At 51.5% G+C, this 23,551-nt stretch overlaps 1 protein-coding gene across 8 annotated transcripts in view; it reads left to right on the forward strand.

Moving 5' to 3' along the window:
- Positions 1 to 22,225, forward strand: part of Tbx4 (T-box transcription factor 4) — a 30,582-nt gene extending 8,357 nt beyond the window's left edge. For 4 of the 8 annotated variants that reach the window (XM_040749401.1, XM_021231077.2, XM_040749402.1 and 1 more), the window contains 6 exons: positions 4,969 to 5,088; positions 6,051 to 6,198; positions 17,067 to 17,219; positions 17,899 to 17,987; positions 18,068 to 18,303; positions 20,108 to 22,225. In XM_040749401.1, the coding sequence (XP_040605335.1) occupies positions 4,969 to 5,088; positions 6,051 to 6,198; positions 17,067 to 17,219; positions 17,899 to 17,987; positions 18,068 to 18,303; positions 20,108 to 20,727 (1,366 nt within the window). In that variant the 3' untranslated portion in view covers positions 20,728 to 22,225. Of the gene's footprint in view, positions 1 to 2,002; positions 2,025 to 3,008; positions 3,413 to 3,715; positions 4,577 to 4,968; positions 5,089 to 6,050; positions 6,199 to 17,066; positions 17,220 to 17,898; positions 17,988 to 18,067; positions 18,304 to 20,107 lie in introns of those variants that run through there. The other 4 variants (XM_021231080.2, XM_021231078.2, XM_040749403.1 and 1 more) reach the window with 4 other exon arrangements.
- Positions 22,226 to 23,551: the final 1,326 nt, after the last annotated feature.

Genomic DNA, 23,551 nt, shown 5'->3' on the forward strand with positions numbered 1-23,551 from the left:
TAGTGAGTCGCAATTCCTCTGAGCCCCTTGTACCCAGAGTGCTCATGTTGGTAATGGCAAAGAACAGATTTCTCTCTTGGCTTCATATCCCTTCCAAACTTGATACGTGTGAGAAACTGCATTTTTCCCCTCCCAAACACAGATAAAAGTGAACTCCACAAAAATTTAAATATAAACCTTCCAAAGATGAACATTTCCTACCCATCTGACTTTCCTTCTCCTAGGTCATGGTTTTGCCACCAGATAAATCTCCACTATCAGCCTTCATAGCCTGTTGAGTTCAATGTTGCTTGTGTTAGTGACAGTGAATTTGCGTTTGAAAAATGAACTACCGATGAGAACTCCTGTTGAACCTGTATTGTTTGTTATTCTGAGGCAAGGATTTGGCCCAGCTTAATCCCGGGCTTCAAAGCCAATTGCCCTTGCTCTGTATACAGAGCGTCAGAGCCCAGTGGCGTGGATGATAAGAGAAGTAAGGGTTGAAGACACTGGGAAAGTGGATTGGGGAGAGAGTGCTTTGATCTCTTCTTAAAGTATTTTCTGAAAGCAAAAGTCTATCAGAAGGAAGTGCCTTCAAAAAAAAAAAGTCCAAGCAAAACAACTGGCCTTCCCAAACAGCACCCATTCCAGACACCCTCCCCTCAACTCTTCCCTCAGAGAAAATATGTCTTTAACAATGCTTTGGATGTATTAGAAAGGCAATCTCTCTCTCTCTCTCTCTCTCTCTCTCTCTCTCTCTCTCTCTCTCTCTCTCTCTCTTCTCTCTCTCTCTCTCTCTCTCTGGGTTTCAGAAATCATTTGGCTCCAAAAGGTCTGGCCAGAATATAGGCAACCCTCACCCCCCCTTTGGTTGCTGTCCACCCCTTCCCAAAAAGACCGCAGGATTTTAGGGAATAAAATGATAGGCAGAATTTCCAGTGATCCCCTGCCTTTCTCCTGCAGGTCATTTTGCATTTTGTTTCCCTTCACGATTCTAAGATAGGAGCCACGTGTGTGTGTGTGTGTGTGTGTGTGTGTGTGTGTGTGTGTGAGAGAGAGAGAGAGAGAGAGACAGAGAGAGAGAGAGATTTAATTTCATTTAAATGTAGAGTTCTTTGAAGTAGAAAATTTCTGCAAGAGAATGCAGCTGCATCTGAAGTTTACAGCCCTATAGAATTAAAAACAAACAAACCAAAAACAAAAAAAAAAAACAAAAATATGAACCCAGCGTGTAACAACCGTTCAGATCAGAGAGAACCTCCCCAGTCCCCCACTATTCTTCCTGCGTGCCCTACGGGTCACCACCGCTGCCACCCTGAAAACCATTTTCCACACTCATCGCCGGCTCCGGCGGTTTTAATGTCTGCATTTAAGGGAAGGCACGTGTAGCTGCTTCAGGTCTGCTCCTCAGGGAAGACAGGGGCTGCGGTGGGTTGTGTTTTGGGGTTCAGCTAGGTAGGAAGAATCTGGTGTGGTTCCAAGATCTTCATTTCCTCCCTGTCCCCGGCATGGGGGAGCGTGCACTAATTGGGCGCCTTACATTTGACAACCATAAGACCCAGAAGCCCAGTCATCCCGATGCGTCCTCTCCCGGGGAGTTCGCATTTACAGATTTGTGGCCAAAAGCACAACATCCCCCAACCTCGGGCCTGCACACAGAGGAAGCTTATCCTAGCAGCTCATTCTAAAGCCATTTCCGAGTATGAAGCAGATAAAGGCTCGGGCCCGGTACCCTTTCAGAGCCGGCTGCTGATCAGAGGGGAGGTCCCGGCTTTCATCTGCTCCCGGCGGGCGGCCAGGCGGCCGGCGTGTTTATTCCCCTGGCGGAGCCGCTTCCGCGCGTGCTGGCCGCTGTAGCTGTCTGGGGACAGCGCGGGTGCGGGGACCCGGGGTGGTGGGGGGAGAGAAGGCGCGGGGGGCACTCGCGAAGGGTGCGCGGGCCGCCTGGGGCGCAGCGACAACCAAAGCTAGTGACAACCTCCCCTCCTGCTCCGCCCTTCCAGCCCTGAGTCCCACCCCCGCCACTGTAGGGTGTTGGTTTTCAGGTACGTTTAATGTCATAAATCAGAAATAACTTATAGCTCACAGGATCGTTTCGCGTGTTTCATTAGGAGGACCTTTCCTTTGCCAGTAGAGCGCCGAGGAAGTCTCAGCTCCCAAACTCAGCCAGAGGCCTGCTTACCCGACAACAGCCCTGTGGTTTGGGTCTTTGGGTTCCAGCAATAGCCCTGTCCCAAATCAAGGGCAGATGTCTGTGCGGTTGGGGGTGCCATTCCTCACCTTTCCATGCAGCCGTCCACCCCGGACAGGCAACTAGGTGTTGGGCATGGGGTAGGTGGCAACGCCTGGGGCCCCCACAGTGTGGTCTGCAGGTCCCAGAAGCATGCCTTCAACAAGCCTGGCTTAGACCTGGCCATCTGTTTGTAAGTGGGCAGTTCATTGTGCTGCAGAGGGCCCACACCAGATACCCTACCTGCCCTCTCAGCCGATGCCCTCAGAAGAGGGGACCTGGTGGCAGAGACCGGGAGGTACTCTCTTTCCCTATACCAGTGCCCCCAGACCTCCCCCAAAGTGGCCCCTGGAAGCGGGAAGACCCTTGCCCTAAGCCTTGGGAGGCAGAGTGCAAGAATCTCAGGGATTTCTAAGGAGTGCTCGGTGTCCATCTGACCCTTTGAGCTGCTGAGCACAGGGCAACATGGGAAGTCCAGGGTCCTTAGTCCCCTTTCCTTCCAACCTCTGCTGTTGCCACCTGTAGCGACTGACTCCCTGGGCCCAGCTAGCCCAACACAGCTAGGGCTGGCCCATTTTGCTGCTGTTTCTGTAGCAGTTACGAAATGGTGGCCTGGTGGGGACAGGGTTCTTGGCCTTCCCCCAGGGAGGGAGAGGCAAGGCAGCTGCTGCCCTCTTCTTTTAGCTTTAAACCCACCAGGTGTGAGGCCGGGCCAGGAAACAGCCTGGCATCCACTCCAGCTGTGCCCCTATGCTGGGCAGGGGGCTGGTTCGAAGAAGGAGGCCAGATTGGGTTCCTGAGTTCTCTGACTTTCCCAGCATCCTTGGAGAGGGGGTGGGGTGGATATTTGAAAATGCTTTCAATTGACATCTGAGACAAATTCTTCCACACGGTTTATAAGTCCCTAGACTTGCTGCTAGAACTGCTCCCCCCACCCACCCCATCCGCCCTCGAGGCACGCATACAGGCACACATGCGCACTTGCCCCATATGCTCATGCACATGCGCCTGGGCCGCCCTAGCCGCCTTTCTCTGCAGTGTGTACCAGTCTTTCCTGTAGCTGGAGAGGTGCATAGGGTGGGCTAGGCAGGTCCTGGAGGGGAACCAATTCTTCCAGAACCCTTCTGCTCAGGGTCCCAGTGTGTTGTGGGGTCTGCCAGTTTGTGGAGACCTTCATTTTTCAGGAAGTCCTACCCTATCCAGGTAAGCTAGTACTTATGACACAATGGAGGTGGCCACATCCAATCTGAGATATTCGGGGCAGCTTCTTGTGAGGTTCTCTGCTTAGCGAATGGCTTCCTGGTGTGATTTGATCCTCAGTACCACAGTGGAGGGTGGGTTGAGGTTCCCACATCTCTATGGCTTCAGTCAGGTTTGGACCCTGCTTCTTTTCTGGGAAACCTCTTAGTGATTCAGGTTTTTTGTTTTTTTGAGACATGGTTTCTCTGTGTGGCCCTGTTTGTCCTGGAACTCACTCTGTAGACCAGGCTGGCTTCAGAGATCCACCTACCTCTGCCTCAGGAGTGCTGGGTTAAAGATGTGCACCGCCACCACCCTGCTGATTTTTTTCTTTCTTTGAGAAGGTTTTGGTATGTAGTCTAGATTGATCTCTAACCAGAAATCCTACTGCCTTAGCCCGACTGAGCCCTGGAATTATAGGTCAGGATGAATGACCACGCTGATTTTAAATGTGACTTGTATAATGTCGTGATGATATCTGACCCAGGTGGTGCTAGGCAAGAGGTCTACACCTAGGCACCATCTCCAGCCCTCATTTGTGGCGAGTCAGCTGGGGGGACTCGAGGCACCCTATGGGGGAGGGGGTGCTCTGCTTAAGTAGGAGCAGAGGGATCTGTGCTTCTGCAGGTTTGTATGGAGGTGCCGAGGGCCCTGGGGAAGCTCTTCTCAAAGTTCCATTAGGGTCCTGGATGGTTTCACCATGGGCTACAGGCACTGGAAGACTCATTTTTGTTGGGTCCATTTTCATAGAAATAGGCCATACCACGGTCTTGTGGGAGGTGGAACAGAGCAGGGGCTGGAGGAAATAGTAATGTTATCCTCACTTGAGAGGTAGGGAAACTGAGGCACAGGAGATCCAGGCAGGTGGCCCGAGGCTTAGCTGGTTAGTGGTGGGCCTGGCTGCCATCAGTGGCAGACTGATTCCAGCTTCCATGTTTTCGCCCACGAGGCTTCTCCCCTTACTTCCTGGATTCCTGGATTCTGTATGGCCTGCGTGAAGGATCCTCCATGAGAAATTCCCCTGCAGCATACACAGGAAGAACCAGGCTCAGCAGGCTTGTCCCTGAGTTCTCTTTCCTGTGAGAAAGGCATCTTATGGCTGTGGGAGCAGCTGACAGTGGCTTCCAGGTCAGCTGCACTAGTGCCCTCTGATGTCACCTCTGAACTTTAGCTGTATGTAGGCTGGCAAAGGGCTGGGGACAATGTAAGGCAGCCAGATTGCTACTGAAGTGCCCTGTCACTGTTCGGACCACGGTCTCTATGCTTCTGTGACTCACAGCTACTGGGTCCTAATCTTGAGGGATTTCTGGGGTGGGACATTTGGGGAGAGGTGTAAGTTGTCTTTCTGGATGTAGTTGATAGTTGGTGGGGTCTGGTGTAGTTTGGACAGCTCTGTCCTGTGGTACATTGAGGGCGAGAGGGAAGCAGACCATGACTCTTGCTACCAGGGAGGGCTCCGTGTGTCTGCTCGTACATTTACCTGCCATTTCTCCTGCTGTGCCACCTCCTTGACCCCTCAGGAGGATGTTTCCCAGCTACAAGGTAAAAGTCACAGGCATGAACCCCAAGACCAAGTACATCCTGCTCATTGACATCGTCCCAGCTGACGACCATCGCTACAAGTTCTGTGACAACAAATGGTAAGAGGCCCAGGGCTATCTTTCCTCAGCTGTCATTCCTACTCTTGATTCCAGCCGGTTAGGCCCAGATTCGCTTTGCTGGTCCGCGGCCTGTGTTTTCAGCACCAGCACCATCAATGGCAGGTGTGTGGGCTTTGCTGGCCCTTCACAACCGGGCCCTAGTTCCTCACAATCATGGACAGACAGTCTTGCGCTGTGTGTCAGGAAAAGTGCTAACACCTGGTGGATTCAGGCACTGCTGACGCCTTACTGAGGTAGAGAATGGGAACGGCTTTTTTCTTCACAAACTTTCATAATTTACCGACATCACTTGGTTTGAAGCTTTCATGTTTCTGTCTGGCTTTAGAGTCTGACCCCCTCAGCCTGAGGGGTCTGTTACCTCAGGCCAGTGGGCTCTGGAGGAGAGGTGGGCAGGTTGGAGAGCCAAGTGAGTACCACATCTTGGCACTGTCCTTGTCCCTAGAACATCTGGCTGGGGCTCTGGACTCCATGGTGGCAGAGGTCATAGAAGCAAGAGCTAGGTTAGAACTGAGCACAGGCTTTGGATTGGAAAGTTGTTTAGGGCCTTTGAGAAGTTCCAGCTGACGCATTTATAATACTGAAAAAGTAAAAATATATAAGGGCTGTGTGTGTGTGAGAACAACGACGCGGTAGCTCACGAGTTAAATAAAACTTATAAATAAAATACACAGAAGTGCCTGACTCTCCCTGAAATATCTTTATAAACAGCCCCAGTGTTTGCAATCAAAGAGCCTGCCTTCCTTATCTCCCTCCTAATGCAGTGGAGTAAGGAGCTGAGAAGTGCCGACTCCTCCTCTCCCCTCCCCTCCCCACCCCCCCTGCACCAGCATTGGCTATTAAAACAGCTAGTGTGCCTCTGGGCCTTGGTTTGCTCTCAGAGAGAGTGGGGAGTTAGGCTTCCCCAGACCCCAGGGAACTCAACTGCTCTGCTTTATTGATAGGATGGTTGCAGGGAAGGCTGAGCCAGCCATGCCAGGAAGGCTTTATGTCCACCCAGACTCTCCCGCCACCGGGGCCCACTGGATGCGGCAGCTGGTCTCTTTCCAGAAGCTGAAGCTGACAAACAACCACCTGGACCCCTTTGGCCATGTAAGAACAGGGATGGGCTTGGTCTTGGGAGAGAGAGCGGCAGGAGGGGGTGGGTCTTACGGGTTTGAGGATGGAGATAGTCTACTTTTTGTCAGGCCTCTGACCCTGCAGATCAGCTGTGTGTATTCCTCCTCTCCTCAATAGCTGGTGACTCTGGGTACCCGTCTCAGCCTTTCTGAGTCTTAGTTTCCTTGTATAGAGAATGGGGTTGACCGTATGTGCCTTTCCTGGTAGTGAGGCCTAGATGAAAGCGTATGCAAACAGTACCTTACAGAGAAGATGGAGATGATGGTGATGATGGTGTCAGTGGTGATGAACATGGAGATAGTGCTGATGATGACCACACTGGTGGCGATGACCATGGGGTGTGGTGGTGGTGAGGATGACGGGGATGACAAGCCAAATCTCTCAGGTTTAGTTTTCTAAAACCTATTCCTGATAGATTCTACAGATGTGGGTTCTGAAGTCTCTCTGAATGTTCCGTCCTTCTGACTCTGGAAGGCACAGTTCATCTCTGGCTCCTGGCTGAGCCTCTGCCTGGTTGCCTGGGGTCTGGCATAGGTCAGGACAGTGGTGGTAACATTAGGAGTGGCAGTAGTGCTGCCTGCAAACACCCCAATCCCAGCTTCTCGGGCTCATTCTTTGCCCGTCTGGCCCTGGCAGGCACACAGAAAGGAGCTTTTTATGTGGAAATCTTTAGCTCAAATGTGCTGCGAACAGATGCCTGGCAGCTGGTGTCACCTTCCAGGGCTTCAGACCCTGCCTCTGTGGATCCCTGTGATTCTCTGGTAGTGTGGTGTGGGGGTGTGGGGGAACCCCAGGGCGTGGAGGCCGCTAGGTGTTTGTGATGCGTCACGCCTAACACAAAGGTGGATGGGGACAAGAGCACAGGTCTCTTGAGCAGCTCAGTCGGGATACAGAGAAGAAAAATCCGTTTTGGAAAATGCTGCAAGTGCTTCGTCCTGATTGAGAGGAAGCAGCTCCTGGTTTCAGTTTCTGAATGGGTTCAGCTTTCTTCTTGGTCATTGGTGATGTAAATACACACCTAGAGTGCTGAATTCGCCAAATTAGCCTTCTCTGTTTTACATGTCTCTATGCTGGGTTTCCTATGCAGGGCAGGAAGATCCCAGTGGGGAGGGAGGGTCAGCCAAGCACCAACTCCCAGAGCAAATCCTGGCCAGGTCTCTGCCCACTTGACTTCTGCTGGAGCTTGTCTGCTTGGCTGGACTGTGGTATCGGGCTTACAAGATGGGGGGGGGCTCTGATGCTGGCAGGGAATGTAGACAGGACCCTCTAACCCTGCAGGCTCCTGCAGCACTGGCAGGATGGGCAAGTCAGGAGCGTGGCAGGTGTGGGCGGCTGAAAATACCTAAGGGTTTGGATGGAATCTTGGGTGCACCTGCCTGTTGCCATGGCTCCCAGCTGCAAGGTGCTTCCTAAGACAGTCCCGCTTCCCTGGCCCAGCAGAAGACGAGAGGAGAGGGTACCCGGCTTGGAAAACTGGCTCTTCTTGAGGAGGAGAAAATCCTGTGTCTTCTCAGTGGGGACTGCTGTGCAGGTTGTAAGGCTGTGGATACCTTGGCTTCACTGGCCCTGCCTATCTGGGACTCATCTCTTTGGCAATAGAGATTTTACCTCAGCTTTCACCCCGAGGATGGGATGAAGGCCTCTGTCCCCTCCTTATGTCTTGACCTTGGCACTTGGCATTTATTGTCCACTACACCCTTTACCTTGTTAGAGCCGAGGAGGTGAAAGTGACTCGGGAGCCCAGGGGTAAAGAGGGTGGACTTGAACCCACACCTTCTGCTTCTTAGTTCCAGCCTCTTGTAGCCCCTCAACCTGTCTTTCTGGACCCCGGGCTCTGGCTGTCTTCTAAGGGCATTGGTAGTAACCCTGCAGAGGGGGCAGCCTGTGGCCATGGAGACAAGGGCTGTGGTACTCAGGCTCGCTTCTGGGCCTTATCAGGGCAGAGCAGCCCTTTGGGACTCCAGCTGTTCACTCTTATTCTAGAGGGAGTTGGGAGCTTGAAGGGAAAGGGGAAGAAGTTGCCCTTCTTGGCTTCGCAGTCCAGGAGCCCAGGGAAAAGCCATCTTGTACTAAGAATTTGACTCAAATAAACCCTTCCTTCTGCATAACTCACCCCACAAACTAAAAGCTTCCAGACTTGAAGGAATTTTCCCCAGCCCAGTGGACATGGGTCTTATCCCTGGGATTCTCAGAGTATCCGAGGAGCTCTAGAAGCTGCTACCCAGTGGTGACCTTTCTCCACTATGTCACCAAAATGGCTGGAACCTCTCCCTGGGAAAGGGCCAGCTGAGGGGTGAGATGGGGCTGTTCCATCTTAGAGAGGGCCACAGCTAGTTCCAGTGGTGTGAATTACCCTGGGGTCCTCCACATGGGCTTAGAGGACCCTAGCTTAGACCTCTTCCAAGCCAACCCACGCCATCTCCTGACTTCAGAAGTGGCCAACCAGCCATGTGTCTACCGTTGCATAAAAGCAGAAGGGAGCTGTGAACGTAGGAAGAGCACAGCGGCCATTTGGAGTCTCCATTTTATTGAGGTTCTTTGTCTGCAGGACTTATCCTTCATGAATGCTCTTTGGGCGTCGCCTTCTCTCCCCCACTCCTCTATTCTTTCCCTCCTCTTGCCCTCCTCCCAGCTCCCCTCGTCTCTCCTCCCCTTTCCCTCTTCATCCTCCTCCTCAGATGGTATGCAGGGCTTTGTCCATGGCAGGCAAGCATTCTACCCCTGACCTCAGCCTGACACTTTCCTTAGTTTTGTGAGGACCAGGAAAGGGGGTAAGGTATGAGGGTTTGGGCTTGGCAGCCAGTCTTTCACGACAGGTGGGATCTGGAACAGGAACTTCTCTCAGACCACATGGCTGGATGCTCCCAAAGTCAGGGTTGAGTCCTGACTTGAAAAACCTGTGGAGTTAAACAAAACTTCTTTAAAAAAAATATAATGTATGTGGATGTTTTGTCTGCATACCTGGTTCCAGAGGAGGTCAGAAAAGGGCATTAGATTATCTGGAACTGGAGTTACAAATTCTTGTGAGCTGCTATGTGGGTACTGGGATTGAACTCAGGTCTTCTGCAAGAGCAGCCAGTGCTATATTAGTTGCTAAGCCACCCCTCCAGCCTCAACTTGTGAGACTTTGCAGCAAACGCCCACGAGGAAACTTCTAGTAAAAACAGTGGAGAAGGAGGCTCACGAGGGCAGGGCAGATGCAGGGTGTGACCTGGATTTTGTTATGACCTGGAGGAGGCAGGAGGAGCAGAGAGGATCATGGGAGTGAAGCAGAACACCTTCAGCTGCTGTCATTCTGCTGCTGTGAAACAGACTGTCCATCATCTCTTGCTACTTCCTTCCTCCCCCTGACCCTCCAGTAGGACCTGGCGTTAGGTGGCCATGTGATGGAAATAAGGCATGTCCCCTCTTTTCTCCCCTAGTCTAGCAATACTTGGGCTTCTAGAAGTCAAGTAGGGCTGGAGTGGATCCGTAGGCGCTGGCATGAAGGCCTTTCTGCCAGTCTGGACGTGGGAAGTAGATGTGTGCGGTAGGCATGCATATTTACCAGGGCCAGACCTTTCAGCTGCTTCAGCTGGCTGAAGAGAAAGGGGCACCTCACGGAGTGAATCTGACTGGGGAGGGCTGAGTTAACAGCCCTCATCTTAGGATTTTTTTTTTTTGGGGGCTTGGCTTTGTTTGTTTGTCTTGAGACAGGGTTTCTCTGTATAGCGCTGGCCATCCTGGAACTTGCTCTGTAGACCAGGCTGGCCTCAAACTCAGAGATTCATATGAATTTCTTAACAAGACATAGGATACACTGGGGACAGAGAGCAACATCCCAGTGGCGTTCCAAGGTAGGATTCCATCAAAGTTTACCCTGAGGGATAGTGAGTGAGTTTATTGGTTTACTTACAGAGCACAGATAATGGGGTTACTGACAGGAGTGTGGGTGCTCCTCCCCCACCCAGAGGCTACACTGAAAAATCTCTACCCAATACAGATAATGATTTTCCCATTCGCTGCTGCATAGATGGTGCCTCTTCCCCCAACCTCTCTCTGGAGGCCATATGTAATTAGGGCAGAATGGCTTACAACTAGCTGCATACTCTGGTGAGGATCCCATGACCCAACAGTCAACAACAGCTGGCACCTTCTGCAAGGAGGCACAGCTGAGCGCACCATGATGGTGGCAGTTTGGCTCAGAGGACAGTCGTGTACAACACCTCACCTGCCTGACATCCTGCTACCTTCCGGTGTGGGTGATTTCCCCATCCAATTTGCCTTCACTTACTCCTTATCCTTGACCCTGAGTTCAACTACAGGTCCTCTGGCGAGGAAGCACAGGCTCTCTTTGCTCTCAGAGCACGTGTACCTTTTCATCCCTGTTCTTACAAAGTTGTGTCTGAGTACTTGTGTCAATACAGTTAATTTCTGAATCAGAAATGCAGTCACATTGATTTGAAAATAAGTCACCGAGGAGACTGGGGATGGCTCAATTGGTCCCCATAAGACTGAGGACCTGAGGTAGATCCATAGCCCTCATGTCAACAAGTCCTGCACCTCGGCATGTGTCTGTCACCGCCAGCACTGTGGGTGTGGAGACAGGTGGACCCCTGGCGCTCACTGCCTAGTTCCCAGAATTAAGAAACACAGGTTCAGTCAGAGAGCCTGTCTCAAAAAGTAAGGTGGAGAGCACCCGCGGACGGCACTGGATGGTGACCTCTGGCCTCCACATGCACACGTGTGCACAAACACACACAGCACAAAGCACAGGAAATTAATCGCTGACTAAACCAAAGTGTTTTTGCTGTGGTGTGGTTAGCCACCGGCATTGTTTGGCACAGGCTGTGATGTGAACAGCGGACGTGTGCTGGTGAGCCTTCGTTTAGAGAGAGCTTCCTCTTCCTCTTCCTTTTCCTCTTCCTCTTCCTCTGCTGCTGAGCTCCACTTTTCTGTTGCTCCATGAACCATTTCGGTGTTTGCTTGTTTTTTTTAAAATTTTTTATTTTTTACTTTGAGATAAGGTTTCTCCGTGTAACAGTCCTGGCTGTCCTGGAACTCCCTTTGTAGACCAGGCTGGCCTTGAACTCACAGAGATCCACCTGCCTCTGCCTCTTGAGGGCTGGGACTAAAGGCGTGGCCACCACCAACGCCCAGCTCCACTTTGTTTTGTGCTTCATTTGGTTTTTGTTTTTGAGGTACGGTAGCCCAGGCTAGACTTGAACTTCTGCCTTAGTTTCTTGAGTACTAGGATTATAGAGTTGGCACCATCCCATGCTGTTTTCACTTTTCGTTTTCTAAGACAGGGTTTCACTCTATAGCCCTGGCTAGCCTGGAACTTGTTCGTGTAGATCAGGCTGACCTCAAAGAGGTATGCTTGCCTGTCTCCCAAGTGCAAGATCAAAGGCGAGTGCCACCACACCTGGCTACTTTTCGTTTTTTTGCTTAAGCAAAAGTGTGTGCAGTAAATGACCTGTTCACAACTTGGACTGAGAATTTTGAAAACAGTCACCTCCCTATTCTTAGAGGAGTCCACAGATATGTGTGCCCATTGTGGCCTTCCCCCAGGGCAGGAGGGCAGACTTTCTGGATTATTCTCTTGTGTGTATATGTATGTGGTGTGTGCATGCATGTTCATGTGAATGTGCTGTATTTGCACCGTGTGCACATACATGTGGGGGTCAGAGGTCAGCCTTGAGTATTATTCCTGCTTTCTCTTCTGAGAACAAGTCTCACTGGACCTGGAGCTCACTGATCTAGGTATGCTGGGCGGCCAACCTCAGGGATCGTCCTGTCTCTCACTGCCTGAGCTTGGAGGTTACAAGTGTGTGCAACCATGCCTGGCATTTGACGTGTGTACAGGGGAGCAAACTTGGGTTCTCATGGCTGTACTGACGGAGCCATTCCTCAGCCCCAGCTTGTTAGAGACCTGACAGTCTGGCAGGCGAACTGCAGGTACCAATTTTCGTTTTAATCCCTTCCCTTCTCCTTGGCCATCTTTCACACAGATCCCCTTGTACACAGAGCCCATGTGATTTCCCCCTCCCCATTCCTGTCGGCTTTTTGAGCTCATCAATTTTAGGAGCTTTTACAAATGAGAGATTTAGGTCCCGTCTAATGTGTTGGCCAGTTTGTCACTTGATCTGGCCCATGGTGGTAGTGGTTTTCCCTGGCAGAAGTTTTTGATTGAATTTATCCTTTCTTCCTTTATAGGTCTGGAAAGACCTCAGTCATTTCTTCTTTATTAGGGAACTTCGCTTCAGTACTTTTCAGAGTCTTTCTGTGTAGTCCAGGTTGGCCTCAAACTTATGATCCTTCTGCCTTAACTTCCTGAGTGCACTGTGTGTGTGTGTGGGGGGGGGGAGTCTGTTCTAGCCACTAATGTGGGCTCTAATGATCACACTCAAGTGGTCAGACTTGGCAGCCAATGTCCTTAACCACTGAGCCACCTTGCCAGCCCTGGATTTATTTTTAAGTACAAACTAGGGTTGTTTTTAGAACTATGCTAGCATTTGATGGGAGGTGTCAATTCTGAATTTTCTGTCTTTTGAGAGAGCTACCCGGTTGTTCCAACACTGGTGGGGGTGGGGCATCTTTCCCTGGGGTAGGAAGTCTTCTGCACTCTTGGTCCCCAGGTGAATCTGTCTATTCATGTTCCAGTTGCTCTAACTGCTGAGACTTCTTGATACATTTAGAGTTTGGCAGGGCTTGTCCCCTTGGCTCGACTTTTTTTTTTCTTTTTAGCTTTCTTGTCGAGTTGCGTGTGTGTTTCATGTGAATTGTAGGATCAGCATGTGGGGCTGAAAAAAACTCGTGTTTCTACTGTAATTCCTTTCAATTATAAACCGCCTTTGGGAAGATGTCGAGGAATGCCTTTGCTTTGCTGTCACCTCCTGTCCTCCAGAGCACATTCAGGTGGCATCATCTCAGGTGTCACCATCTTAAACGCAGACTTCTTCCGCCATATTTTCTCACCACTCGAGTGATGAGGTGTGTCTCACATTGTGTCTGGATGCCTGGAGAGCTAGCGGGCGCTGGTGGACACCACACGAGTAATGAACCCACAGAATAGGATGGTGGCCCTTCCTGTGCCGGGGACTTCTGTCCCCCCATAGATCTCCTATGTCTCTTTTCCCTCTTTGTCACCCCCATTTCCTGACTGACAGTGTGTCAAGTCCCTGCCAGTGCCTTAGGAGCTACAGAAACCTCAGGACTCATCAGGCCACCCCTCCACTGTAGGTAGAAGGAAGTGCTGCTGAGGAGTCTGTCCTGATTCTGCTCCGCTGTCTGATGTTGTCCATGGTCTGCTAAAATGAGGATGGCAATGATGTTGACTTTGTAAAGACTTTGTTAAGATTAATTATTATGATGTAAGTAAAATACCTAGCCCGGGGCTTGGCACGAAGGCTACCTTCTCCTGACCCTCGACTGTCATTGCTGTTGCTGTGAGAGAAAGCAGGAAGGTTGCTGACTATGTGTGAGAACCCCAGGTTGCTGTCGTGGGAGTGAGACCCAAGGCTTCTCTGGCCAAGGCTTCTTGAATTAGCTGAAGGTCTCCTGAGTCCTTTTAGTTTTCTCTCTTCCACCCTCTTATTTCTCTTCCCTTTCTTTTTTGACAGTATTTCACTCTACAGCCTAGGCTGGACCTGATCTCTTGGGGTCCCTCTTACCTCAGCCTCCCAAGTCTCGGGATCACAGGTACAAACCACTAGGTCCGCTCTGCTGCAGATCCTATCCATGTCCTAATCTGGGCAGGGTTGGAGAAGAAACCTTAGTAAGTGCAGGATGCCGGGTAAATCTGGTTTCCTATGTGACAAAATGTGCATCAGCCTGCTGTTGTGTGGCTAGTCTCCGCAACAGATGCGCTGGGGTCCATGTCCCTTATGGAGTCTAGCAGACACCTTCTTATTAGTCAGGAAGTTTGTCAAGAGCAGGATGTGCTTTCCCAAGACCATCTGGAATCTGCTGGGCTGCCTGTCTTCATCCAGCTGTGTGTCCTTGGGCGAGTCCTGTTCCCACTCCAGGCCTTCTGTTCCTCATTGTAGATCTAGGGGGCTGGGTTAGAGCACCCTCTGCACTCTGCCGTTCCAGGTTCTCAAGTTCTTGGATTCCAATGGGGATAAGTCTCGACCTCAGTGGCAAAGCACGCCATGGTAAACTCTTGTGATGGATGTTTGGCACTATTGCAATTGTTAAAATAGAACAGGCTTCTGAATGGTGGCCAGAACATAATGAATCCCATTTCTGTAGAGCAATGATGATGATGGGATAGTCATGTAGTAGGGCGGTTGACATGGCTAGCCCATTTGGCTTGGTACCACTCTATAACAGATATGAAAGTGGGACTCTGGCAAATTAGCTGAACATGGTGCCTGAGGAACTTCTGACCAAAGCCAGGTGTGTGAGTCACTCAATTGCTTTCAGATTTTCTCAGGCTGGTAGAACTGGGATTCAGATCTACGTGCCCATTGATTTGATGGATGGGGGTCCTTCTAGACAGGTTCCAGACTGTTAAGAGCTTGAAGGGTGTTTGAGACCACCTGGTCGAGGACTCCAGTGTCTGGAGATGAGCTTGCTCAGAACTTAGAGCTGGTGGAGAGATACCAGCAAGGCTTCTCTGTGGCTCGTGTTGTACCCTCTAGGGCAGTGGTTCTCAACTGTCCTAATGCTGTGACCCTTTAATACAGTTCCTCATGTTGTGGTGACTTCGCAACCATAAAATGATTTTTATTGCTACTTCATGACTGTAATTTTGCTACTGTTGTGAATCATAATGTAAATATCTGTGTTTTCCAGTGGTCTTAGGTGACCTCTGTGAAAGGGTTGTGCAACCCCCAGGTTGAGAACTGATCTTCTAGTAGTTTCTACCTGGCTTTGCAGGTCCAGCAGTTTCTGTTCCCTGGAAGGTGTGTTTGGAAGTCTCTCACCCAAGTCATCAGGAACACTGTCTTGTAGGTTGAAGTGGTGGCCTTCTGAACAGAAGACTTTCATGGACTGGGTGTGAGAGGCCATTTCCACTAGAAAAAAAATGCCAAGATTAACTTGCCTCTGGTGAGCAAAGTAAAATCTAGAGGTTTGTGAGCCTGGCCCAGCTCTGTATACACTCAGCCAAGAAGCTTGAGGTGCAAAAGGATGACAGATAGGACCCTTTCCTTGGGGAAGTTTGTTCATTTTAGTGGTATTGGGAAGTGAGCCCCCAATTCCAGCCCTGGGTGAGTTTGTAGTTTGAAGAGTCAAGAAGAATTAGGAAGCCACACGGTGTAGGCTAGGCAGAGTGAGAAGCTTCAGATCTGGGAGGTTCCATACAGGCTCAGGTCCTTGCAGAAGGGAGAGAAGACAGGACTAGCCGTGAGAGAATGGGAATGCCGCAGGAACTACCATGGTGAGGTAGGAACCCCCTGGTGCTCTTCCAAGGCTGCCTCCCAGGAAGTCACTTGCTGGCTTTAGGGAACAGAGCCAGTCCCTCCCCCCATACCTGTGCCTTGGTGACTTGTACAGGGTGGCAGAATCCCTTACAGAATCTTGAGCTGCTCTGTAAGGCACAGCTCTACCATATGAGGACATCCTTGGCTGCTAGGAAAGGGTGTGTTCTTTTACCTTGTTTTGAGCTCAGTTGTCCAGGGCTACCAGGAAGCTCTGCACTTACCCCCAAGAGGGTAACAGCTGCTGGACACGACAGAAAGGCTGGCCAGAGCCCCCTAGGTGAACTTTAAAACCTAGGGCAGGCAAAGGCCCCGAGCTAGCCTGCACCAGTCCTCCAGGTGAGGATGAGTGTGGAACCTTCAGGAACTCAGAATTCAAGCAAGGCTTTCCAGGAAAGAGCCCAACTCTGGCCTTTTCACTTGGCACTGTGACCACCCAAGGGTTAAACATTTCATTCGACAGAGGCAGCAGCAAGGCTTGCCCCCCTAGGCAGAGGAAAGCATTTGGAGGGGGAGAGGAGTTGAGGGCCAGCAGCTGAGATAGAAAGCAAAGGGTTAACAGACGCAGCAGTGCTGATAAAATGCCCCAAATTCCTGGTCCGGCCTCCAATGGGAGGGCGTCTGGCAAATGTCAATGATAAAAAATGCATTTTAATGGCACCTGATGTAGCCGCTACTGTGGGGGCACAGCCGTATGGAGCACTTTTGGGGCAGTTAACTACCGTGTGTTTCTGCCTGGGCTCTGGTGACCAAGCATCTTGGGCTCTTCCCTAAGCTTCAGTCAGCTAGGCTGACCGCTATCCCCAAGCCAGTTGCTCTTGGGTGCTCAAGGTGTCCTGCAGGCCCAGGCATCAGTTCAGGAACTTTGTTTGTCTAGGATGAGTGCTCCCCAGGCTAGGAACTGCCTTGAGCAGCTCGAAGGGCAGCATACAGCTAGTTGGTCTCCCAAGCTAGGGCAGGACATTTCCCTCAGCTTCTCCTCCCTCTCTTGTCCTACCAACCCTTACCATAGTTGCTGACAGTTGTGAGAGGCTGAGCACTTAGAGTGGGCAGTCCCAGGAAAGGCAGGGCACCTGTAGGTTGGGGGAAGGGGGTAGGCTGTGTACTAATCTCACAGGGGAGGTCCAGAGAAGGTGAGAGACTTAAGGTCAGTGGGTCAGCAGCACCCTGGCCTTCTGCCTGCAGTTCCCCAACTCACTCAGCTCTACAGACTTCTGCTTTCCCTTGATGGTCACAATGAAACCACCCCACACCACAAAAGCTGGGATAAGGGGCCTCTAGAACAGAGGTGAGGCTGTGAGGATGGAGTTGGGACCCCAGTTCCTTTACTTGGGAGCTTTGAGACTGGTTCAGGACTGGGTCCTAGGCTCTCAGGAAGAGGCTAGCCAGGTCCTGGGGGTGGGGTCTGGGGCTCAGATCAAGACCTTCTCTCCACAGATCATCCTCAACTCTATGCATAAGTACCAGCCACGGCTGCACATCGTTAAGGCAGATGAGAACAATGCTTTTGGCTCAAAAAACACAGCCTTTTGCACCCATGTGTTCCCAGAGACCTCCTTCATCTCCGTGACCTCCTATCAGAACCACAAGGTATGGCAGCCGCAACCAGCACTGGAACACCAGCCAACCTGCCTGCTGCCCCAGAGGCGGAGTGAGGCTGGTGCTGATGCGGGCACATCAAGTGATGAGCAGAAAAGCAGTGTAGTACGGATGGATAGTGAGGCTGCCACACCGGGAAACAGCCAGGGAGTTAAACCAAGGAGCCCGGGAAGACAGAGCCGTGGCCAGCAACTGGAGGCATGGAGTCTGCCTTGGGGTTTGGGCTCTTCTCTTTTAGACTCTTCCCTGTAGGTATATTTGGTCTAGTGGGAGAGGAACCTGGGTCCCTGGCCTGTGCCTATCCCTTCCTTCCTGACTCCTGGTCATAGGCTAGGGTGGATTTTAGAAGTATGACCAAGTCAGATGTGCAGTCACTCAGAGTCTGTAAGGGGGGTTGACATACGCAGGAAGCTGCCACAGGGATTAGCAGAAAGCACCAGAAGGGCTGAAACAAATAGAGCAGAGAGCCTGGGACAAGCTACTCCCAGTGAGCAGCCAGGTCAAGGAAGACCCTGTTGGTCCTGGACCCTGAGCTGGCTTAGGGCTGTAATGTAGCTTCTCCAGGCAGGCCATGCCTAGGTTTTCATTAGGCCTGGGTTGGCAGAGGAGATCTACCAAGCCAGCCTGTCCTCTCTCCTTCCAGTGACTCTGTGTGTCCTTTTTCTGACAGATTACACAGCTGAAAATTGAGAACAACCCCTTTGCCAAGGGATTCCGGGGCAGTGATGACAGTGACCTGCGTGTGGCCCGGTTGCAGAGGTGGGACTGCCCTGGCCAGGGGTGGGACGGGAAGAGCCCGGAACCTTCAAAGCATCTTCACTTTCTCCCTGCTCCTCCAGCAAGGAGTATCCGGTGATCTCCAAAAGCATCATGAGGCAGAGGCTCGTCTCCAGCCAGCTGTCGGCTAAGCCAGATGTCAGCCCCCTGCACAGCGCACACCAGGCCCTGCAGCACTACCAGTATGAGAATGGGGCCCACATGCAGTTTGCTGCTGCAGAGCCCCAGGACCTGCCCCTCAACACCTTCTCAACGCAGAGGGACTCCAGCCTCTTCTACCACTGCCTGAAGCGCAGAGGTAGGGCTCTGGGATGTGCCTGAGGGTTGGGCCAGGCCAGAGCCACCTTTCTATGGGCAGGCATGTTGGTGCTCACTTTTGTGTGGCCTTGGGGATCCTCAGACAGCTCTTGGTGTTCCAAGTATGCTGGCCAGAGCCCCAGATGTTGGTTTGGGAGCCTGGATGGGGTTCCTCCTGCTCTGCTCTGCCTAGAAGGAAGCTGGATTATTGGTAGTCTCTGCCGCAGAGCAGGGAGAACCCACAATACCTGTCTGGTGCTCTCCACCCAGCCCTTAATGATGCACACGGGCTTCTTGGAAACTGAAATGAGTGGCTGGGCACTTGGCTTCTTTACAACACTGGCCTGGGAACCAGCATATCCAGGCTCTGCTGCCAGCCCTGTTTTCCACAAACAGATGCAGGCATGGCTAGTATTACCTTGCCAAGAGGCCTTCGTAGGTCCCCAGAATTCTCTTGGAGTGAGTCTGGGGATTTTTGCATAAAATCCAGAACATTCTGTTGGCCCACTCCTGGAGACAAGCCTGGCAGAGTGCCAAGTATCCTCGATGCAAGTCCCATTATAACCTGGTCCCCTGGAGGTCAGAAATGGCCTTTGGGTCATTAGACCTGATAACTCTATATTTCAAAAAGGTTTTCATGTTATTACATAATAGCCAAATTTTAGTATCCGTAAATAAAGCTTTGGTGGAACTCATCTATACCCATACTTGGCCCACAGCTGCTTTCATAAGCCAGCAACAAAACTGAGTAATTGTGGCACATACTGATGGCCTTAAGGCCTGTACCACCTGTCTGGCCCTTTGCTCCTTCCTGACCCAGAGTGACTGGGTCACCGGCCAATCCCAGGAATTTAGTCAGGGGAGGAAGTAGGAGAGGCGTAAGTACCCCTGGCAGCCAGGAACTAGTCTGCAGAGGCACTAGGGGCTCCACCCCTCTTCCTTCAGGCTGCCCGGCTCTGTATACACGGATCCCTAGAGAAGCAAGCACAGGAGAGAGGCCAGTCTCAGGGGAGAAGGCTGCTGCTCCAGCCCTCAAGCCTCAGTTACCCCTGGGCCCTGGGGGAAGACATCTCACTCCAGAGGGTTGAGCCCACACAGTCGGTGCGGGTGGGGTGTGGAAGATGCAGAGATGTGGTTTGTGGTGGCTGCTGGTATCTTTCCAGATGGTGTCAAAGTAAGCCTGAACGTTCAGCCTTTTCCCTTGTCACTAGTACAGCAGCTGTGTGAAGACTGTCAGATTGGGATTGGCGGGACAACCACAGACGTGTCTTCTTTGAACACAGTAGGGTTAAGCTTTTCTCAAAACAGCAAAAACTTGCCTACAAGCTCTTTGGCCCACGGCCCCCTTCCTGAGGCTCTCCGCAGGCACTGAGGGCTGAGGCCTTAATTTGTTGGCGAGTTCTGACAGATGTGGTCTCCGGGCCTGGCTCTGCCTGGCACTTTCCTGGGCCAAGGCTGGGCTAGCCCGAGAATGGCAGTGTGCATAAGGGCCTCTCAGTATCCCGAGAGTCAGGCTGGCAAGGGATCAGAGCATTGTGTTGTCTGATGCAATGCATCCCTCAGTGTCCAGTAATGTGGTGTCCCCTGTGGCCTTTGACGAGGGTCCATAATCTGACCGCTTCTTGGACATCGTCACCTTATAAAAGCTGCAGCTGATTCAGAAGGTTCTGGGAGTACCAGGCAACATGGGGCCAGGGCGGGTGCTGAGTGAAAAGGGCAGGCTGTCCTGGCATGTGGGGGTGGGCGGGTGCACCAGGCCCTGGGCTGCTGGGAACCCCCTTCCTAAGCACTTCTTTGTCTTCCAGCAGACAGTGCCCGCCACCTGGACTTACCCTGCAAGCGATCATATCTGGAGACTCCCTCTTCGGTGGGAGACGATCACTATTTCCGCTCACCCCCTCCCTACGACCAGCAGATGCTGAGCCCTTCCTATTGCAGTGAGGTGACCCCCAGAGAGGCCTGCATGTACTCCAGTTCAGGGCCTGAGATTGCGGGGGTGTCTGCCGTGGATGACTTGCCCCCACCCCCACTGAGCTGTAACATGTGGACGTCGGTATCACCGTACACCAGTTACAGTGTTCAAACCATGGAGACAGTGCCTTACCAGCCCTTCCCCACGCACTTCACCACCACCACGATGATGCCTCGGCTGCCCACCATCTCTGCCCAGAGTGCCCAGCCGCCAGGAAATGCCCACTTCAGTGTGTACAACCAGCTGTCCCAGTCTCAGGTCCGAGAGCGGGGGCCGTCTGCTTCCTTCCCTAGAGAGCGTGGCCTCCCTGCAGTGTGTGAGAGGAAGCCGCCCTCACCACACCTGAACGCTGCCAATGAGTTCCTCTACTCACAGAGCTTCTCCCTGACCCGAGAGTCATCCTTACAGTACCATTCAGGAGTGGGGGCTGTGGAGAACTGGACTGATGGATGACGTAACTGCTGTACCCTTCACAGCCCCAGGACCATGTCAATCCAGTATTAACCTCTGTGGATGGCTGGCACTGCCAAGAAACGTGGGAAGGTATTTCAGAAGGTGTGCATGTGTGTGTGTGTGTGTGTGCGCGCGCGTGTGTGCATGTGTGTGTGGGTGTGTGTACACATATGTCTGCACGCGCGCAGGCGTGCACATGCTTGTGCTTCTACATGCATGTATGTGGTTGGAGAGCATCTATCTTCTGACATGCAGCTAAGGCCAAGACAAGAAAAAAATACAGTTATCTAAGAAGTAATTTTGGCTTCCGGGGCCAAGTCCACTGCTACCTGGCATCTCTTGACACGCCCTGGGTGGGATAGAAGTGGGGGGCTCATGAGTTATCTAGAGGCTTCTGAAATATACTCTGATTTTACTCAGGGGCCAGCTGAGGTCTCTGGCACAAGGAGGGCCATTCTTTGCTGGGGGTATCTGTGCTTACTTAGAGTTCTTGGCCTTCCACCTGCAGGGGGAGCTACCCACCACTCCTGGGAACCCCCCCCCCTTTGCTTGTGGAGATTGTATGAGACTACCTGAGCTTTAGAGTGCTGTGACAGTAGGGTTGGGCAAACATCAGCCTGGACTTGGATTTTGAAGCTCCAGGGTCTGAGGCATGCCTTTCAGACAGGGTCATGTGCTAAATGTCACCTCATGGTGCTTGCTCCTCAGAGAGGAGGGAAAATGCACCAGTAGTATTTCTGTAATCATTCAAGTTTCATCATAATAAAGTACAGAGCTCCTCCCCCCAGTCCCAGCATGTGGCCCCTCAGCCTGCTAGATACCATCTGCATCCTATGATGGGCAGGCAAACACACCTCACCTGGCAACATCCCGTGGAGGTCTCACCTGAACTGATGTTACACGTCTGCTGGACCCATTCTGCTCCCAGAAAATCTACATCCTTGGAACAAGAAAGCTGGCAGAAGGAAACGGGCAGCTGAGAAAAAAACTTAGGCGTTCCAGCTCAGAGGAGCCGATAGTTCTTTCAGAGTGGGCAACGAGGAGAGCACACACTCAGTCCATTAGCATCGGACATCACCAGAGTGTCAGGGTGGCTGGTGTGAACACTCAGTCAGAATCTGGAAATCACTAAACTCTTTGCATGCTGGATAGCTATTTAAATATTATATAAATAAATATATAAATAAATATATCTATATCTCACAAATGCGGGCCACATGTCTAATTCAGCTTTGCTTCTTATGAATAAACTTACCAAAAATGAATGCTGGAGGCAGTATTTGGAAAGACAGCTATTTAAATTTTTATTACATTTGATGTTATCTAAGAATGGTTTAGATATAACATATATATATATTATAAATGCACACACTACAGATAAAGCTTTATTAGAAAACACATTAGCTGACAGTTGGTATGAAACTTCCAAGTGTTTTGGTATGTAGCATGGACATTTTAATTTGCATATTGGAACATAAAGTCATCTTGCAACTGTGAAGTGTGTGTTTGTCCTTTATTAATGTTTTGCTATTGCTTGGCAGTGGGGCCTGCCTCTCCCTTTTTTCTTCCTTCAAGTGTCTGGTGGGGCCCTCAATGCCTCTAAGCATTTGTTCGCACCATGTGTCCTCAGAATGAAGGAAGTTCCAAGTGCTTTCAGTCCCATGATACTCCCTGGGTTACGGGGCTGTGTTCCAGGGCTCACAAAGACCTGAGAGGGGTAGAGCAGGGTAGAGCAGGCAGTCAGCACAGCCCTGCAGTTTGGGGGAAGTAGAGACTCCTTAGTGGCATGTGTGTACTTCAGAAAAATACCTACAGAGCAGGTTTGAGCCAGAGTCTGGGCTTCCTGGAGCACCTGGCACTGTGAGTGTGTCAGCCACCTTCATCCTCGTGGGTATGAAGTGAGTCCCTGGCCTCAAGGTGGATGGTTTGGGGGAGATGAAATCCAACCTGGGCTTCTCTCATTAGATGAAGAAAAGTGGACCAGCACAGCCCTCATCCCCATGGCTCATCCATCCCCTAAGGCATTTTCTCCATCACCATGGCCTCCACTGAAGATGGTCTTGGAACCCAGGAGAAAGAGGCAAGAAGAGGGATGCTTCTAAAGCCTCTTCATCAGGACTAAGACTTCCTGCTCAGAAACTTGTCTGCACCCTTCCTTGTGGCTCTATGGGGCCTCCCACTGGGTAGCCTCCCTCGTACTCCCTTACCTGTTGGTGCCCACCAAGGTTTAGCCACCGAGAAAAACCTTGGTTTAGCTTAGAGACAGAAACGGTGGCTCTTAGCTCACAAGGCCCTGCTCATTCCTTTCCACAGATGGTACCCGTCCAGGACACTCCTCACCTGGAACTGGTAGGGCTGGGAGTATTTTCCTAGATTTTCTCAAAATACCTACTTAACTGAGTAAGAGAAAGTTGTTCCCAAAGAGGTATTCGATCTTGAAACAGCTCACACAGTCCTGACTTTCTGGGAAGCTGGAGTTTCCCTGGCTGCCCCACCTGGGCATAGCAAGAGCAGGACCTGCAGTGGGATTTGTGGAACTTTTCCTGCCCCTCTGAATCAACAACTCAATAAAAAGGGGGCACATGGGATCTTTTGGAACAAAGGGCAGCATTCAGTAGCGCCGGCAGGTCATACATCATCAGCCCAGAAGCCTGCCACATGACACTGCCTGCTTCTACCATGCCCTGCTGGGGAAGAAAAAATAGCCGATTATCACTCAGCTATGTGGCCATGATCGTGTGGCTCTCTGGATTCTGCTCCAGCCAAGGCTAGAGGTTTTCCAACCTCGAAGATCAGCCACTGGACTGCCCTCAGTGACAGCAGG

The sequence above is a fragment of the Mesocricetus auratus genome, unplaced genomic scaffold (genome assembly GCF_017639785.1).
Source record: "Mesocricetus auratus isolate SY011 unplaced genomic scaffold, BCM_Maur_2.0 Super-Scaffold_100007, whole genome shotgun sequence".
In the NCBI taxonomy this organism is placed as follows: Eukaryota; Metazoa; Chordata; class Mammalia; order Rodentia; family Cricetidae; genus Mesocricetus; species Mesocricetus auratus.